Here is a 12484-nt window from a genome sequence, read left to right as displayed (position 1 = left end):
GCAACATTTCTTTCTAACCTGCGAGCCCACGCGGGAGAGAGTTGTCGAGTCGGATGTTTCGTTAAAAAAAATAAACAGGCGAATGCGTGACCGCACTAACTCGGTGGTCACGTGGAAAAAGATGGCTGCTGCCAAGGCGGCTTTGATTTGCGTTAGTCACCACGCATGCGCACAGATCACCGTACCGCAAGATGGCGGCTTTCAGGGGCACCTTGTTACTGCGAAGGGCCACGAGCAGCGTACCCGGGCTGGCTCTGCTGCCGAGGCTCTTCTGGGCCCAGGTGAGGAGCGGGGCTAAGGGGGCCGGCTGGGACCATGTGCTGTGATGTCATTGCATGTATCACTTTGTGAGGATGACGTCAATTGCTGTACCGGAAATGTCACTATGATGTCATTGTGCCAGGGTGGCTGGAGTGTGATGTCAGAACTGCCCTGCACCAAAATCGCTTGCTATGATGTCATCATGCCATGAGGGGGCAGCGTGGCATCATGATTGCAGTGCCATGAGGTCATCACACCTTAGGGCTGGGGGCAGTGTGACATCATGGCTGCTGTGCTGTCAGGTTATCGTGGTGACGTGACATCATGGCTGCCATGCTGTGAGATCATCATGCTAAGGGGTAGCAGTGTGACATTGTGGGTATCATGCAGTCATGGTGCTGTGTGGCATTGGGCAACATGATGTGACTTGGCATTGTCCTGCTGTGACTCCACAAGGGAGCGGCATGACATTATTGCTCTTCCCAGAGTCTCCCTGCCATCACATAACCCTGCAGTGCTGTGGTTATGCACTTCAACATAACACAACACGGTTATCCGGGGCTGAGCCAGCCTGCCAACTTGATTGCTGGGCCACACCAGATCGGATTGCAGCAGGATATGACGTTCCCCTGGTGTGGTGTTACTCCATTGTGTGGCATTGCTGTGTCATGTGGGATCTCAGAGCCCTGTTGTGGGAGCCTGCAGGCTATTTCGGCTTTGAGGCACGAGCCCACTGGGCCACCCACCTTAGTCACAGCTTTCTGCTGTTGTTTCCATATGGTGTCCAGCAACTCTGGACAGGGCGGCTCCAGACAGCAGATCCATTTGTCCTTACTCTGTGTTTGTTTGCTTTTTCCTTAAAAGTAGCCAGGAAATTAAATGCAAAAATATCATTAAAGTTGCTTGCTAAAAAAATCATGCTAGCATCTTCCAACTCCAAGGATAAACTCTTTCACATGCACTAGCCCTGCTGTTTCATCACAGAATGGCATTGGGCTCTGCTGAAATGCAGCCTCCCCTTGGTGAAGCTCAGCAATGAACCGTTGCAGAGCGGGGGGAAGGGTTCAGGCAAGAGCACTGAGGCAAACCATTGTGCCTGCAAAGCCCAATCAGTGCGTTTTTCAGTGATGGGTGAGTGATTCTTCTCTCCCCTATGCGGTGTTGCTGTGTGGCTATTCCCCAGCTGCCCCACCCCACAGGTGGCCACAGTTCTGTGATGGGTGGATTAACCCCCTCTTCCCCCGTGCCATGTTACTGTGCTGCTGTTGTTCCCTAGCTGCCCCACCCCAGAGGTGGCTGCATTTTATTGATCCTTATCTAATATCCTAGACACAGTAGGGACAGCCACTCATTGGGGTGGTCTGACCCTTTCTCTCCTTTCCTGACTTGGCCTTTCTTAGGCTGCTCCTGCTGCCTCGCTCCTGCGGCTCCAGCGCCCGCTTCTCCGGGTGTTCAGCACGGAGACAGACCCAGCCGCGTCAGCAGAGCCAGTCGCCTTTGACACCGAATCGCGCTTTAAGGAGAAACCCTGGGAGTATCTAGAGACAGAAGGTATCCGGCCAGGAGCTGGGAAGGGGTTGGTGCTAGGCCTTGGACCTGGTGCTTCACAGGCTGGTACCACCGAGGGCAACCTTGTGAGGGGCTCAGGTTTCCTGGAAGTGGTCTAGGGGCTCGAGTGGGGTGGGAAGCGGACCTGGGATCCAGGATTCTTGGGTTATGTGCCCTGCTCTGGGAGGGGAGGAGAGTCTAGTGGATTACAGCAGGGCGGGGAGGGGCTGGGAGTCAGGACACCTGGGTTTCCATCTCTGGACCAGACTCTCAGTATGATCATTGCCCAGCCTCCTACCTATGTGACTCAGTTTCCCCATCTGTACAGGGGGTCTGATTCAACAGAGGCTGCACTCTCTCATATTCTCTAGGATCCTCGGTGTGAACCTCACCTGGGAATGGCTAACTCTCCCCTCCCCCCTTGCAGAGTACATCGAGAGATATGGCGACAAGCCCGTCTGGTTCGGCTATCGGCGTAACCACAAGGGACCCATCCCCCCTCAGAAGACCCGCAAGACCTGCATAGTGAGTGCAGCCTCACACCTTGCCCTGCCCCCCAGCATGGGCAGGGCTTGGGGCCAATGACTAGCACCCCTGTCAGCTGCCCAGGCTTCAGGAAACACATGGGGGAGCCAGTGGACACCCAGACTCCACCCTATGGCATGAGCTGTCCTCAGCAAGGCCGGTTGGAGAGATGCCAGCAAAGAAAGAGCTCCTCAGTCTAGTGGTTAGAGCAGGGGGGCTGGGAGCCAGTACTCCTGAGTTCTATACCCTGCTCTGGGAGGGGAGTGGGGTCTAATGATTAGAGCAAGGGGGCTGGGAGTCAACTCCTGGGTTTTGTCTGCAATCCAGGAAGAAAGTGTGGATCTAGTGCAGTGATCCTCAGACTGTGGGGTGCACCCCCATAGAGGGCACGGAGGAACCTTTGGTGGTGGGGAGGGAGAAACAGCAAGGGCAGCCCCACAGTGGGAGGGAAGGGTGAAGAGAAAGTGCCATCCGGCCCCTCTCTGCACCCAACTCTGCTCCAGCCCCACTCCTAGCTGCAGCTTGGGCTCCACTCTCAGCCAGAGCCCCACAATTCCCTGGCAGACAGGTGGCTGACAGATTCCATTACAGGTAAGGTGGGGGGGGTGACCGAAAAAGTTGGGGACCACTGATCTAGTGGTTAGAGCAGAGGGCCTGGGAGTCAGGACTCCTGGGTTTTGGGTGGGGATTAGGGTCTCTAGTGGTTAGAGCAGGAGGTGAGGGTATAGAAGAGGGAGGAGAGTGAAAAGACCAATGGTCTGGCTAGCCTTGGTGAGATCCGTAGCAGATCAGAAAGGGGTGGTTTGATGAGAGGCATGGGAAGGTAAATGGCAGGTGACACCAAACAAGGAGAAGTTTGAAGGTCAGCAGGACTCAGAGAACTTAGATCCGTTAGCAGCTGGTCCACGGGGGTCAGAATCATCCCCAGCGAATGTCGGAAAGAGACCAGGACAGGGGAGGCTGGAGAAGAGTCTAGTGGGATTTGAGAGTGCAGCCGGTGAGGATACCCGGCCCCTGGAGAGGGGCTGCTGTGCCTGCCTCTGCTGGTGACCATGGACAAGTCGCTGCCCTTTCCTGCCTCAGTTTCCCCATGTATAAAATGAGGCTAAAGACAGCAAAGCACTTCGCCATCTCCAGATGTAAAGCCCTTGGGAACAGCTCGGGATAATTATAATAGCAGGGGACAGATGCTTCGGGGCATGAGGAAGGGCAGGAAGGCCAATCTATGGAGACAGGCTATACCATATCTGAGCACTAGGGGTTGCTCGCACCTTCACCTTGTGCTAAGGACTGCCAGAGACGGGCTAGCAGACTAGATGGGCCCGTGGGTCTGGCCCACCATTGGCCCTGCTTTGTGGCTGAGGTGTGAGCAGGGTGGAGAGGCGACTCAGCTCTAACAGTCTCATTTGGTTCCCCAGAGAGGAGAGAAGATTGTGGGGCACCCCTGCCCCATCTGCCGAGACCAGAAACTCCACGTGGACTACAGGGTGAGGGGCTGAGCCCAACTCAGGCCATTCGGGCCACTCCCCATCCCCCAGCCGGGCCTGTGACCCCCACCCCTTGACCTGGAGAGAGAAAAAAAGTGTGGTCTGGGCTCCCTGGGCACAGCTGTATGACTGCTGCTCTGTAACCCTCTTCATAAGGCCTGCCCTGGCTGTATGATCCCCTCTTTCCCCTCTGCCCCAACGCTGTGATCCCCACTTCTTCCCTCAGGTTGGCCCTGTTTGTATAGCGCCCCTGCCCCCCCCCCCTTTGGAGAACCTGGTGTCCCCAAGCAGCCAGACATCCTCTCTGTGGTGCCAGCCCCTTTCCTGCCTGTCCCTGCGTCTGCTGCTCACGGCTCCATCTTTGCCTCTCTCTCCCTGCAGAACGTGAAGCTCCTGGAGCAGTTCATCTGCTCCCACACGGGTATCACCTTCCATCCCACACGCACAGGTACATTCCCGCCCCTGCCCAGGGGGTCTTGGGGTCTGCCACAGGGAACCACTTTCCCAGTTAGACCAAAGGGGGGGTCAGGGAGCCATCTGCTTGGTTCTGGGCGGGGACCCCAAGGGAGAGGAAGCAGAGGCAGTGGGAAGGCTGAGGTAGTGCAGAGGTGAGGGAGAATAGCCCAAGAGGCCAGAGGATAGTCTGTGTATGGGGGATGCTGGGAGGGGAATTGTTGCAGGTATGGGGAGAGAAGGATGAAACTGACCAAGGAGGTGACATTTCCCATCTAGTCCCATCCCCCCCATGGGGCAGCATCACCCCGTGCAGCCTGTTTCCCAGGGAGATGGAGACTCCCCATCCAGCCCAGCCCCAACCTGGGAAACCCTCTTTGTCTCCTGGGGCCCTGCCTGTCCCTTTGGAATGGACAAGGAGCCTCTGGATCAGTCTGCCCCAGTCAGCTCCCCAAACCCCACAGTTTCTACATCATCTGAGACACGCTACCCTCTCCTTCCACTGCAGGTGTCTGCATGAAGCAGCATAAACGCTTGACCCAGGCGATTGACCAAGCTCGTGACCATGGTGAGTAGGGAGCTGGATATGATCGAGTGGGAATAGCAGGGGGCTGCGGGTTGGGATTGAGGGGCATCGGCAGAGCTGAGCTGTGGGGAGCGGGGCTGTGGATGGGGATTGACCCCTGCCTTGCTCAGCAGCTGCCTTTCCTTCCTTCCTCCCTCCCCCGCCGCCTGCAGGGCTCTTGAGCTTCCACATCCCCTTGGTGATGCTGCAGGGCAAGGACTACACCAACCAGCACCAGGCTGTGACCAAGACACCCCCCGCCCCCTCCCTGCAGAGCCAGGCACCCTGGTACCCCTGGTATGAGTGGCAGCAGCCGCCTGAAAAGGACATTGCCAGGATCCGCAGGATATACAAGAACTATCTGAAGGAGGAAACTGGCCCAGCATGAGGGCCCAGGGCAGGACTGGATGGAGTGTCCTGGGGCAAGGGGGATAGGCAACTTTTGGGGGAGCTCAGGCCTTCGGCCTCACCTGATGAGCTGTCCCTAGTCCCAACCCCTGCAGGGACAGCGCTGAAGCTGCCTAGCTCCCGGCCATGACTTGTCCAAACCTTCAGTGGGGAATAAACTGGAAGATGCTGGCAGTGGCTCCCTGTGGTTATTCACGCTGTGCTGGGAATGGGACATGGGGCCTTTCCCCTTCAGTGGGCACAAGCTCCCATCCAACCGCAGAGCAGAGGAACTGGCTGGCTATGGGGGTGGGGAATGGGATGCTGGGCCTTTCACCTCTAGGGGGTGCCAGCTCCAGTCTGGCCCCAGCTTAAACCTATTTTCACATATCTCTGGGATGTATGGTCAGGCTCTTCCACGAGAGCCAGCTGGGGCCAGTGCTGGCCAGGGGACTCTCTGATCCTGTGTTCTTACCATCTCTTCCCCAGATGCCTCATGCTAGCAGCAGAAAGCTGGATCAGGTCTGGCAGATGAAGGCCTGGGGGGTGGGGGGAATGGGAGGAGAGCAGTGACAGGCAGTAGCGGAAACCTCAGCTTAGCTAATGACATAGCAGATAGCATGTCTACTCCCTGACCAGCCTACAATGCAGCCCACCCAGTCCCAGGCATACACCAGAACAGCCACACTTCGACAATTGCAGACATGCAACTCACTCACACTCGATCAGATGCGCAATGCATCCGCCTGCCTGTTCACAGACACATAGCCTGCTTACAGGGCACCTATCCACAGCTGCCCCAACTGAGATCAGGGGCCCGTTGGGCTAGGCGCTGCACAGACACGCAGCGAGAGACAGTCCCTGCTTGAAAGCTCTTGCAAGCTGAACAGAAGAGGTCGAGGAAGGCTCGCCCCCATTTTGCAGATAGGGGACTTGAGGCTTACAGAGGTACAAGGGCTTGCCCAGGGAGTCTGTGTCAGAGTTGGGAATTGAACCCCAATATCAGGTCCCTAGCCTGCAGACCCCCTCATTGGGCTAGGGAACCCCTTCTCTCAGGGTTCCCCCTTTCCATGCCAGATGCCCCATAAATCCCAGGCAGCTGGGTTCCCAGATACCACAGTGATGGCCGTAATATAAAAAGGAGTGGGTCAGACAAGCCTTTTTTGATAGGGAAGGGGGCTATAGAGGCTTCCATTCTGTGGTATGGAGCTCCCTCTTGCAGCCTGATGTGGGGGTTTGCTCTCTTTAGGGATGGGGGCTGCTGTTTTGCCATGATACTCCCCCTGGCAGCTTAGCCTGAAGTGGGGGAATCCATCTATGGGAGGGAGAAGAAGTCCCCACAATTGCCTCTTCCCTTTCCTCAACCACCCTGGTTGACAGGAGGTGTCCCTCTCTTTAATTGTGGTGGGTGGAATATTCCTCCCTCATTCTGGTGACTGGAGACAAGCCTGGAGGTGGAAGTGTCCCCTAATATTGGATGGGTCACCTCTATAATACACCTTTGGATGAAACAGAGCAGTGTGTAGGAGTGGGGGGTCTACTCTGGAGCAGTCTTATTATGGGAGATACAGACTGAGGGGGTCCTTCCACTGGGAGAGCCAGACTAAGGGTGTCTTATCATTTGAGGGGATGTCAGACTGTTATAAGTGGCTCTCTAATATTGGGGGACTGGAGTGTAAGAGGGTCCTTATGGGGTGGTGGCAGGTTGGGGGATGTGCTTATGGTAGGGGGATAGTCCTTGGGGCCCTCTATGATGGGAGAGCCATTGTCTTGGGGGGGTCTTGTATAATAAAGGGGACCAGATGGGGGGGTTATGGAGTGAGGAGGAAGGCAGACTGAGGGGGGCAGTCCTGGGGGTCCCTATTGTAGGTTAGGCAGCTTCAGGGAGCAGAAGAACTTGTTTATTGGGAGGATCCCTATGATGGAGACCAGATTGGGGTGTCCCGTCCATTGGAAGAGGCAGAGGTAGCTCCTTATTTGAGCCAGATTAAATGGGTCCTCTAATTAAGAGGGTGAGGCTGGGGTGGGGGAAATCCCCTATATTACTGATCATAAATTGGTGGATCCCTCTATTTGGAGGGCAGCCCGTGGGAAGCCCCCCTATAATGGGAGGCAGATTAGGTGGATCCCCTAGTTTGAGGGTGATGAGGCTTTGGGTGCTCCCCAGTATTGGGCAGACCTGGATTTGGGGGACAGCTACAGGGATCTTATCACCCATGATGTCCTGGAGCAGAAATGATGAGCACCCCTTACCCAGCATAGTCTGGGGCAGGGGTGAGGGGCACTCATTACCCATCATGCTCTAGGACAAGGAGCAGCTATTACCCATCATGGCCTGGGGCAGGAATCCTCCACTATCATGCCTTGGGGCAGGAGGCAGCCATTTACCCGTCATGCTCTGGGGCAGGGCTGGTGGCCACTTATTACTCATGATGCTCTAGGACAGGGAGGGGGAGGGGTGAGAGGGAGCAGAGTGAGAGAGGGGGCGGGGCAAGCTCAAGGCCGTGGTTGCTAGGGAGGCCCGGTTGCTAGGGGTGGGACCAGGGGCGGGACGGTTGCCACGGAAGCGGGGTGTCGCTAGGGGGCGGTGCGCGCGTTGCTAGACGGAAGCCGCGCGCCGGAGGGCGGGGCAGGGGGCGAGCAGCAGGACCCGGATGCTGGCGGGCTATGGAGTTCCCCTTCGATGTGGACGCGCTGCTCGGGGAGCGGGTCACGGCGGTGGACCAGCACCTCCAGCCGCCGGGCCGCAGGGGGCCCGGCTACACCGCGGCCCATAGGTAACCATGGCAACGGCCTGGCCGCCCCGCGCGAGGCCGCCCAGGGGTGATGGCAACTGGCATGAGGGCGGGCCTAGGGCACCATGGGTAACGTGCCCATCACCCCGCCCTAGGGCACCTTGGGTAAAGGGCGACCCTGCCCCAGGGCACCATGGGTAACGTGCCCATCACCCCGCCCTAGGGCACCTTGGGTAAAGGGCGACGCTGCCCCAGGGCACCATGGGTAACGTGCCCATCACCCCGCCATAGGGCACCTTGGGTAAAGGGCGACCCTGCCCCAGGGCACCATGGGTAACGTGTCCATCACCCCTGCCCCAGGGCACCATGGGTAATGTGCCCATCACCCCGCCCTAGGGCACCTTGGGTAAAGGGGGGGACCCTGCCCCAGGGCACCATGGGTAACGTGCCCATCACCCCGCCATAGGGCACCTTGGGTAAAGGGCGACCCTGCCCCAGGGCACCATGGGTAACGTGTCCATCACCCCTGCCCCAGGGCACCATGGGTAACGTGCCCATCACCCCGCCATAGGGCACCTTGGGTAAAGGGCGACCCTGCCCCAGGGCACCATGGGTAACGTGTCCATCACCCCTGCCCCAGGGCACCATGGGTAACGTGCCCATCACCCCGCCATAGGACACCTTGGGTAAAGGGCGACCCTGCCCCAGGGCACCATGGGTAACGTGTCCATCACCCCTGCCCCAGGGCACCATGGGTAACGTGCCCATCACACCGCCATAGGGCACCTTGGGTAAAGGGCGACCCTGCCCCAGGGCACCATGGGTAACGTGTCCATCACCCCTGCCCCAGGGCACCATGGGTAACGTGCCCATCACCCCGCCATAGGGCACCTTGGGTAAAGGGCGACCCTGCCCCAGGGCACCATGGGTAACGTGTCCATCACCCCTGCCCCAGGGCACCATGGGTAACGTGCCCATCACCCCGCCATAGGACACCTTGGGTAAAGGGCGACCCTGCCCCAGGGCACCATGGGTAACGTGTCCATCACCCCTGCCCCAGGGCACCATGGGTAACGTGTCCATCACCCCTGCCCTAGGGCACCTTGGGTAAAGGGCGACCCTTCCCTAGGGCACCATGGGTAACGTGTCCATCACCCCTGCCCTAGGGGACCTTGGGTAAAGGGCGACCCTGCCCCAGGGCACCATGGGTAACGTGCCCATCACCCCGCCCTAGGGCACCTTGGGTAAAGGGCGACCCTGCCCCAGGGAACCATGGGTAACGTGCCCATCACCCCACCATAGGGCACCTTGGGTAAGGGGGAGACCCTTCCCCAGGGCACCATCGGTAACGTGCCCATCACCCCGCCCTAGGGCACCTTGGGTAAAGGGCGACGCTGCCCCAGGGCACCATGGGTAAAGTGCCAATCACCCCCGCCCCAGGGCACCATGGGTAACGTGCCCATCACCCCGCCCTAGGGTACCTTGGGTAAAGGGCGACCCTGCCCCAGGGCACCATGGGTAACGTGTCCATCACCCCTGCCCCAGGGCACCATGGGTAATGTGCCCATCACCCCACCCTAGGGCACCTTGGGTAAAGGGGGGGACCCTGCCCCAGGGCACCATGGGTAACGTGCCCATCACCCCGCCATAGGGCACCTTGGGTAAAGGGCGACCCTGCCCCAGGGCACCATGGGTAACGTGTCCATCACCCCTGCCCCAGGGCACCATGGGTAACGTGCCCATCACCCTGCCATAGGGCACCTTGGGTAAAGGGCGACCCTGCCCCAGGGCACCATGGGTAACGTGTCCATCACCCCTGCCCCAGGGCAGCATGGGTAACGTGTCCATCACCCCTGCCCTAGGGCACCTTGGGTAAAGGGCGACCCTTCCCTAGGGCACCATGGGTAACGTGTCCATCACCCCTGCCCTAGGGGACCTTGGGTAAAGGGCGACCCTGCCCCAGGGCACCATGGGTAACGTGCCCATCACCCCACCCTAGGGCACCTTGGGTAAAGGGCGACCCTGCCCCAGGGAACCATGGGTAACGTGCCCATCACCCCACCATAGGGCACCTTGGGTAAGGGGGAGACCCTTCCCCAGGGCACCATCGGTAACGTGCCCATCACCCCGCCCTAGGGCACCTTGGGTAAAGGGCGACGCTGCCCCAGGGCACCATGGGTAAAGTGCCAATCACCCCCGCCCCAGGGCACCATGGGTAACGTGCCCATCACCCCGCCCTAGGGCACCTTGGGTAAAAGGCGACGCTGCCCCAGGGCACCATGGGTAAAGTGCCCATCACCCCGCCCCAGGGCACCATGGGTAACGTGCCCATCACCCCGCCCCAGGGCACCTTGGGTAAAGGGCGACGCTGCCCCAGGGCACCATGGGTAACGTGCCCATCACCCCGCCCCAGGGCACCATGGGTAATGTGCCCATCACCCCGCCCTAGGGCACCTTTGGTACAGGGCGACCCTGCCCCAGGGCACCATGGGTAACATGCCCATCACCCCGCCATAGGGCACCTTGGGTAAAGGGTGACTCTGCCCCAGGGCACCATGGGTAACATGCCCATCACCCCGCCATAGGGCACCTTGGGTAAAGGGCGACCCTTCCACAGGGCACCATGGATAACGTGCCCATCACCCCGCCATAGGGCACCTTGGGTAAGGGGGAGACCCTTCCCCAGGGCACCATGGGTAACGTGCCCATCACCCCGCCATAGGGCACCTTGGGTAAAGGGCGACCCTGCCCTAGGGCACCATGGGTAACGTGTCCATCACCCTGCCCTAGGGCACCATGGGTAACGTGCCCATCACCCCGCCCCAGGGCACCATGGGTAATGTGCCCATCACCCCGCCCTAGGGCACCTTTGGTACAGGGCGACCCTGCCCCAGGGCACCATGGGTAACGTGTCCATCACCCCGCCCTAGGGCACCTTGGGTAAAGAGCGACCCTGCCCCAGGACACCATGGGTAACGTGCCCATCACCCCGCCCTAGGGCACCTTGGGTAAAGGGCGACCCTGCCCCAGGGCACCATGGGTAACGTGCCCATCACCCTGCCCTAGGGCACCTTGGGTAAAGGGCGACCCTGCCCCAGGGCACCATTGGTAACGTGCCCATCACCCCGCCCTAGGGCACCTTGGGTAAAGGGCGACCCTGCCCCAGGGCACCATGGGTAACGTGCCCATCACCCCGTCATAGGGCACCTTGGGTAAGGGAAGGACCCTGTCCCAGGGCACCATGGGTAACGTGTCCATCAACCCTGCCCTAGGGCACCTTGGGTAAGGGGGAGACCCTTCCCCAGGGCACCATGGGTAACGTGCCCATCACCCCGCCCTAGGGCACCTTAGGTAAGGGGGAGACCCTTCCCCAGGGCACCATGGATAACGTGCCCATCACCCCGCCCTAGGGCACCTTGGGTAAGGGGGAGACCCTTCCCTAGGGCACCATGGGTAATGTGTCCATCACCCCTGCCCTAGGGGACCTTGGGTAAAGGGCGACCCTGCCCCAGGACACCATGGGTAACGTGCCCATCACCCCGCCCTAGGGCACCTTGGGTAAAGGGCGACCCTGCCCCAGGGCACCATGGGTAACGTGCCCATCACCCCCGCCCCAGGGCACCTTGGGTAAAGGGCGACCCTGCCCCAGGGCACCATGGGTAACATGTCCATCACCCCGCTCTAGGGCACCTTGGGTAAAGGGCGACCCTGCCCCAGGGCACTGTAGGTAACGTGTTCGTCACCCCGCCCTAGGGCACCTTGGGTAAGGGGGGGGGGGACCCTGCCCCAGGGCACCATGGGTAACGTGTCCATCACCCCTGCCTTGGGCACCTTGGGTAAAGGGCGACCCTGCCCCAGGGCACCATGGGTAATGTGCCCATCACCCCGCCCTGGGGCACCTTGGGTAAAGGGTGACCCTGCCCCAGGGCACCATGGGTAACGTGTTCGTCATCCGCCCTAGGGCACCTTGGGTAAGGGAGGGAACCTGCCCCAGGGCACCATGGGTAACGTGTTCGTCACCCCGCCCTAGGGCACCTTGGGTAAAGGGTGACCCTGCCCCAGGGCACCATGGGTAACATGTGCCCATCACCCCTGCCCTAGGGCACCTTGGGTAAGGGAGGGACCCTGCCTCAGGGCACCATGGGTAACATGTGTCCATCACCCCTACCTTAGGGTACCTTGGCTAAGGGAGAGACCCTGCTCCAGGGCATGATGGGTATTGGGGGGATGTCTCCTGCCTCAGGGCATGATCAGTATCGGGAGGATCCCATAGGTAATGGGTACCCATCACTCCTGCCCCAGGGTATGATAGGTGCTCCTTCCGCATGGTTAACCTGTCTCCAGGCTTTGCCAGGGTGGCTTTTGCTGGATTTAGAGCACCTCAGAGCATCCAGTCGAGGGCGGCACCGGGAAGGAGTTATTTTGGATAGCCTGGGTCCTTTAGGATCTTTGGCATTTGCCCTCATTTGCTTCCTCTGGAGCCTTCCACAGTGGTTTTTGGGGATATAGGAGGCAAAGTTATT

The 12484-nt window shown here is 59.6% G+C and overlaps 1 protein-coding gene and 1 long non-coding RNA gene across 5 annotated transcripts; one reads left to right on the top strand and one right to left on the bottom strand.

Annotated features, from left to right (window-relative positions):
• Positions 1-161: 161 nt before the first annotated feature.
• MRPS18B (mitochondrial ribosomal protein S18B) lies at positions 162-5418 on the top strand. Its single transcript, XM_050919528.1, has 7 exons — positions 162-281; positions 1662-1812; positions 2237-2334; positions 3753-3821; positions 4203-4269; positions 4783-4842; positions 5013-5418. The coding sequence occupies exons 1-7, from the start codon at positions 192-194 to the stop codon at positions 5225-5227; spliced, it is 750 nt and encodes a 249-aa protein (XP_050775485.1). The 5' UTR covers positions 162-191; the 3' UTR covers positions 5228-5418.
• A 2429-nt stretch (positions 5419-7847) lies between these two features.
• LOC127032367 (uncharacterized) lies at positions 7848-11056 on the bottom strand. Of its 4 annotated transcripts, XR_007768773.1 has the most exons (4): positions 10965-11056; positions 10829-10896; positions 9133-9200; positions 7848-8189 (listed from the first exon to the last, which is right to left on the bottom strand). It is a non-coding gene; the product is annotated as an uncharacterized LOC127032367 (long non-coding RNA). The 4 variants fall into 4 exon arrangements; XR_007768774.1 differs by lacking the exons at positions 10829-10896; positions 10965-11056 and adding an exon at positions 9723-9775; XR_007768775.1 differs by lacking the exons at positions 10829-10896; positions 10965-11056 and adding an exon at positions 9618-9670.
• Between the last annotated feature and the right edge of the window lie 1428 nt (positions 11057-12484).

Source organism: Gopherus flavomarginatus, chromosome 12 (assembly GCF_025201925.1).
Source record: "Gopherus flavomarginatus isolate rGopFla2 chromosome 12, rGopFla2.mat.asm, whole genome shotgun sequence".
NCBI lineage: Eukaryota > Metazoa > Chordata > Testudines > Testudinidae > Gopherus > Gopherus flavomarginatus.
This window is presented reverse-complemented; position numbering and strand designations above follow the sequence as displayed.